The sequence below is a fragment of the Malus sylvestris genome, chromosome 17 (assembly GCF_916048215.2).
Source record: "Malus sylvestris chromosome 17, drMalSylv7.2, whole genome shotgun sequence".
Lineage (NCBI taxonomy): Eukaryota > Viridiplantae > Streptophyta > Magnoliopsida > Rosales > Rosaceae > Malus > Malus sylvestris.
In genome coordinates, this window is record NC_062276.1 from 26,959,994 (window position 1) to 26,966,418 (window position 6,425).

At 41.7% G+C, this 6,425-nt stretch overlaps 1 protein-coding gene across 3 annotated transcripts; it reads left to right on the forward strand.

Annotated features, from left to right (window-relative positions):
* Positions 1–1,605: 1,605 nt before the first annotated feature.
* On the forward strand, positions 1,606–5,449 carry LOC126610164 (uncharacterized). Of its 3 annotated transcripts, XR_007618404.1 has the most exons (3): positions 4,250–4,747; positions 4,831–4,928; positions 5,104–5,449. XR_007618404.1 is itself a non-coding variant. In XM_050278151.1 (2 exons), exon 1 carries the CDS (start codon positions 3,192–3,194, stop codon positions 3,864–3,866), a length of 675 nt encoding a protein of 224 aa, XP_050134108.1. In that variant the 5' UTR covers positions 1,606–3,191; the 3' UTR covers positions 3,867–4,747; positions 4,929–5,449. The 3 variants fall into 3 exon arrangements, 2 of the variants coding, with proteins under 2 accessions (XP_050134108.1, XP_050134107.1); XM_050278151.1 differs by lacking the exon at positions 4,831–4,928 and having other exon boundaries at positions 1,606–4,747; positions 4,929–5,449; XM_050278150.1 differs by lacking the exon at positions 4,831–4,928 and having other exon boundaries at positions 1,606–4,747.
* The last annotated feature ends 976 nt before the right edge of the window (positions 5,450–6,425 follow it).

The following is a 6,425-nucleotide window of genomic DNA, read 5'->3' on the forward strand; positions in this document are numbered from 1 at the left end:
ACTTCTCCTGAGCAACCTTTGTGAAGGCTCCCTTTTGTTTGTTTATTTTGATTCATGTATATGTACATATTTGTAACTTATCAGAGATATCAATAAACAAGCTTTGCTTCATTTCAATGTATTGTGTTAAATACACCAAGGCCTTCTTCACTAAGTTCTTTGAATTTTTCCTTTTGTTGAAGCTTGTATGTTGAAGCTTTATGAGTGAAGCATGTAGGTTGAGGTAATGCTCCCTTAATTTCCCGAGTGAGGAAAACTTCTTGTTTGGAGACTTGAAAAATCCAAGTCACTGAGTGGTCATGAAACTTCCGAGTATCAGGGTGCAGTAGCATATGGTAGGAGTCCCCCAAATCTCCGGTCGAGGGAGTTGACGAATGAGGCATTTTCTTTTTAAGCGGTAGCCCAAAACTCCTTCTTCATATATATTTGTTATGAAAGTTGTTAGGTCCAAAGAAGAAGAGGCCTAGGCAATTTTTTTTTTTTTCAATTTTTTTTTTTTCGAATTTTTGAATTTTCAAGTTTCCAAATTTTTTAATTTTCGAATTTCAGAAAAAAAAAATATAAATATTGTTGATGCACAAAATCAGCGAAGACTTTGGTACAACAGAAAGTGTCAGGTTTTGTGACCTTCGCTTGGTTGCTTCGGTCACTAGTGAGGATAAGTACGTAAATGAATAGAGACAGAGAAGCAAACACAGGATGTACGTGGTTCACCCAGATTGGCTACGTCCACGGAGTAGAGGAGTTCTTATTAGTAGTGAAGGGCTTACACAAGTACAAAGGATCAAGCTCTCAATTTAGTGAGTTCTTGTGAATGATTTAACACAAATGGCATTAGCCAATATTGTGGGGGAATGACCCCTATTTATAGAAAAACTTGTAGCTTTGTCACATTGACATGTGTCATGTTATGATTGGTTCTTGATGTCGACACGTGCTGCGCTCTGATTGCCTTCTAATCTTGACACGTGTCGAGTAGTGATTGGCCTCCTGGTCGGAGGGGAACTCTTCTGGGTCCTGGACAGTATAGCGTTGGCCGGTGCTCGGTAGTTTCGGGATTGGTCAAGTATGGTACAAACAGTGCTCCCCTAAGTTCCCGAGTGAGGGAAACTCCTCGGTTGGGGACTTGCAAGATCCAATCCCTTGAGTAATCACGAAACTTCTAAGTACCGAAGTGTGGTCTGATCTTCATCTGCCCTTCTCTGGAAGTACCTTTCCTCCATCCGGGAATGGTGTATTTAGCTGATGTTGACGCACAAGGTAATGTATCAATTTTGGATGAAGCTTAGTTGTAGTTTCGGGCTTAGTCAAGTGTGATACAAACCCTATAGTAGGAGTCCCCCAAGTCGCCGAGCTAGGAGATCTGCCGAAAGAGGTGACAGACAAGGTAAGCAGTCAAACTTCCAAGTAAGCAACCCAGGATCAGAGGTTTGACTTCGGCTTCCGGTTGATTGTTCTCCTTCTCCTTGTCTCTCATTCAACTGCCAGGATAAGGAGAAGCAAATGGATAAGAGATGATATGAGGTACTTTTGCTTTTGAAGAAGTAACTTTCCACAGGCTTATTCTTGAACTGTGCTGGAGGGTTTTCTGGTGCCCTTCAGAGTATAAGGCCGACTCAAAAATTTGAGGGTCAAAACAAGTCCATCAAATCTAGAGTACGTTCGACCTTGATGATATGGGATACTTTTGCTGTTGACGGAATAATGAATGTGGTATGGAAAGGTGTCGTGCTGTAGTGATCTGTTTCAGCTCACCGTTGAACCGTCTGCTTCAATCTTTTGCATGGCAGAAGTGGTGTGCAACCTTTGCATTTAAATGGTCATTCAGAACATTCCTTCATAGTGACTCATCCACGCTTGGCAGCTTCAGTGTAAAGAGCCAATATCTGATCAACTGTCATGAGGCATTTGCCGGTGGAATTCGTGACCTTGACAGCAGTTGAGGATGAGTACTCGAGAGCAATGCTAAGTAAGCAACCAGGCAAAGGCTCCAGGCAGTCAGTTCCAAATTGGAGGTTTGATTTCAGGTTCCGACTGACTGTTCTCTTTCTCCTTGTCCTGCAGGTGTGGACAAGGACAAAGACAAGGACAGGGAGAAAGCATGATATGGGATACTCTTGCTTTCGACCCTGATGATATGAGATACTCTTGTTCTTGGTGTGGCTTATTTGCTGAGGTATTATCGGGGGGAAATAAAGCTGAGTATTTCGAGAGGTTATGTTGAGGGTGCCTTTTCGAATGCGAGAAAGGGTTGAGCATTTTTGCAGGTTTGCCTGTCCGTTGAGGAGGGAGGTCAATGTATATAGGGATTTCCCAATAACAAGTAGTAATGCTATTCCTTTACCCTTCTTGGTCACAGCAATGTAGTGGGAGCTGCCAGCTTCACGTGTTTTAATTTTGTCAGAGCACTTTGAAAAAGTGGTATGTGGTATCTGGAAAGCTGATGTTACGTGTGAAGATTACAGACAAGCTTTATCTAAGGAAATCTGGCTCTCGAAGTTCTGAGAGTTGTGCCTCTTCGGTTTTCGAACAAGCAATCCCGTCGAGGATCTGACTCTCGAGATTCGGAAAGCGGTGCTACTCCGGTTTTTGAGAAAGTAATTATGTTGGGAGTCTTTTCTCGAATGTGAGTAAAGGTTGGACGTTCTTGCCAACCTGTCTTGCCGCAAAACACGGAGGTCGACACACATAGGGACTTTCCAGTTGTCAAGCAGTGGTGCTGTTCCTTTACCCTTATGGGTAATAGTAGGGTAGCTGGAACTTCGAAATTCTCGTGCCTAAACTTTGTCAGAGATCTTTGACAAAGTTATATGTGGTACCCGAGGAGTTGATGGTGCATATGGAGAGCGGTGATTGAACAGTAAGATTCACGTGCTTTCTACTTCACCAGAAATCTTCGACAGATTGCCCGTAATTTTCGCAAAGCTGAGTGTGCATGTGACAGGTGCTGACGAGGCTGAAAAAGCAGGTGCTTCTTCGATTTCTGAGATCGGCCCTCGTGGTCTCTGAGCAGCCCAGCTTTTGAGAAAGCAAACGCCTCTTCGATTTCTGAAGCTCCGTCGAGTGCAGATTTTTATAGAGGCTGGCATTAAGTTCCACAGCACACTTGAATCTCTACCAGTAGAAGCTCATTTCTTGCACTTCTAAGATCTTGATTTGTCTGACCTCTTCCTTCTTCAACACATTTGAAAATGTCTGGACCCTCCGACCGTCGTTTTGACTTGAACCTTGGAGAAGAGACAGCCACGCCTTCTCCAGACAACATATGGCGCCCATCCTTCATATCCCCTACTGGTCCTCTTACCGTTGGGGATTCTGTGATGAAGAATGATATGACCGCTGCAGTGGTGGCCAGGAACCTTCTCACTCCCAAAGATAACAGACTACTTTCCAAACGGTCTGATGAGTTGGCTGTTAAGGACTCTCTGGCTCTTAGTGTTCAGTGTGCAGGTTCTGTGTCTAATATGGCCCAACGCCTATTTGCTAGAACCCGCCAAGTTGAATCATTGGCTGCTGAAGTGATGAGTCTCAAACAGGAGATTAGAGGGCTCAAGCATGAGAATAAGCAGTTGCACCGGCTCGCCCATGACTATGCTACAAACATGAAGAGGAAGCTTGACCAGATGAAGGAATCTGATGGTAAGGTTTTACTTGATCATCAGCGGTTTGTGGGTTTGTTCCAAAGGCATTTATTGCCTTCGTCCTCTAGGGTTGTACCTGGTAATGAAGCTTCAAATGATGAACCTCCAATGCCTCCTCCTTCTGGGGTTTTGTCAAGTACTGAGGCTCCGGATAACCACCCTCCGGTGCTTTCTCTTTCTGGGGCTTTACCGACTGCTGAGACTTCCCCTAAGCAACCTTTGTGAAGGCTCTCTTTTGTTTGTTTATTTTGACTCATGTATATGTACATATTTGTGGCTTATCGAAAATATTAATAAATAAGCTTTGCTTCATTTCAACATATTGTGTTAAATACACCAAAGCCTTCTTCATAAAGGTCTTTGAATTTTTGCTTTTGTTGAAACCTGTATTGTTGAAGCTTTGTGAGTGAAGCATGTAGTTTGAGGTAGTGTTCCCTTAATTTCCCGAGTGAGGAAAACTTCTCGGTTGGAGACTTGAAAAATCCAAGTCACTGAGTGGTTGTGAGACTGCCGAGTATCAAGGTGCAGTAGCATATGGTGGGAGTCTCCCAAGTCTTCAGGCGAAGAGAGTTGCCGAATGAGGTGTCTCGCGTGTTACTAATTTGTCAAAGTAACGAATCCTTGTTTCGATGTCACACATTCGTATATGCTTTATCTAAAAATATTTCCAACTTTTGTGTGTTTGATGCTGCATGCTATTGACTAGACAAGATCAAGTGCAATTAGTAGCTTTTCTCTCTTTTTCATCTTTTCTTTGGTGGAATTGCTTTTCGTTTCCACTAATCAGCCTGAGTGGATGCAAGATAACACCTTTCTCTATAGCTCAGATTGCAAAGTCGTCTTCATGAAAGTTTTTCCTTATCTTGTGAACTACAACATATCCAAATTTGAGATCCATCGGAGTAGTACAACTTCAGAAATTCAAGTATGATGAGTAACTGTTCATCAATGTTCTGTTAATCCGTCAAACTTGTTGTGAGCTTCGAAACTCCATTTTCTCTTGTTCAGATCAACATACTTTCTTCATCGAAGTTGTTCCTCAGCTTGTGAACTACAACATATCCAAATTTGAGATCCCTCGGAGCAGTATAACTCCAGAAATCCAGGTATGATGAATGACTGGTTATTATTTTTCTGTCAACCCGTCAGATTTGTTGTGAGCTTCGAAACTCCATTTTCTCTTGTTCAGATCGGTATGCTTTCTTCATTGAAGTTGTTCCTCAGCTCGTGAAATACAACATATCCAAATTTGAGATCCCTCGGAGCAGTATAACTCCAGAAATCCAGGTATGATGAATGACTGGTTATTATTTTTCTGTCAACCCGTCAGATTTGTTGTGAGCTTCGAAACTCCATTTTCTATTGTTCAGATCGGCATGCTTTCTTCATTGAAGTTGTTCCTCATCGTCTCTTTCATAACATATCAAAAATTCAGAATGAACTAATGGTTAAATATTTCCAGATCTTCGAAACATCACAGCAGCTTCGAAATCTGCAAGAATCCGACTGTCATGTTTGGAGCTTCAACACTTTAATTTCCGTCGCTCAAACAGAAATGGTTCCTTCTTGAAAGTTGTTCATATGCTCAAGAACTATAGGGTGTCCAAAATTCAGCTCCATTGGAGAAGAGCAGAGGTTGCAGAAATTTGATAGATGAAAGGAGGCGGAAGAGGGAGAGAGAGAAAAAGTCTCTTGGGTTGGATTTCTATTTTGGGGCAGATTCCAATTTTTGTAGCACCTTCATTATTGATGAATTGCTTGTACTTTTGTCCATTATGAAACTTGGGACTTTGGCTTGTTGTTGGATCTATTATAATATGTTTGGGAACATATATAAGTGAATAAATAAGAAGGAAAATTTTGGGCCCTTGTGGGTGTAAAACAAAAAATGTTTATGTTTACCCAAGTGTTTTTGTACAAGTTCAAGGGCATCTTGGGTTTTGTGAACAAAATTTGTTTATTTGGAGCAAGGTTTTGTGTTGAAGCTTTGTAGGTGAAGCTTTGGTGTTGAAGCTTTGTAGATGAAGCTTTCGAGGTGAAGCTTTGATGGTGAAGCTTTGTAGATGAAGCTTTCTGGGTGAAGCTTTGATGGTGAAGCTTTGTAGATGAAGCTTTGTAGATGAAGCTTTCTAGGTGAAGCTTTGATGGTGAAGCTTTGTAGATGAAGCTTTGTAGATGAAGCTTTCGAGGTGAAGCTTTGATGGTGAAACTTTGTAGATGAAAGTATGTAGAGGGAGCTTTCTAGGTGAAGATTTTTTAGGTGAAGCTTTGTAGGTGAAGCTTTTTTAAGTGAAGCTTTTCGGGTGAAGTTTTTTTTTTTTTGGGTGAAGCTTTGTGGGTGAAGCTTTTTAGGTGAAGCTTTGTGGGTGAAGCTTTGGAGGTGAAGCTTTTCGGGTGAAGCTTTTTGGGTGAAGCTTTTTAGGTGAAGCTTTGTGGGTGAAGCTTTGGAGGTAAAGCTTTTCGGGTGAAGCTTTTTGGATGAAGCTGTTTTTTTTTTTTTTTTTTTTTTTTTTTTTTTTTTTTTGGCGCTTGACACGGTCTTCATTTGCTTGTTTTGTAGTGACTGTGGAAGACAGATTGCTTTCTGATTGAGAAGGGTTCCGGCATCGCTTGCTATGAATGTAAAAGAGTGAGGACTGAGTTGGCTAAATTACCTCTTTATTGAATTCATTGCCAAATGGCCTTCATTACATAGGATGCCGAACGGCTATAGCTCAACACTTGTACATCGTGAGTCTATTTGTAGTAGTACTTCAAGTGATCAGCGTTCCATGGATGGCCAAG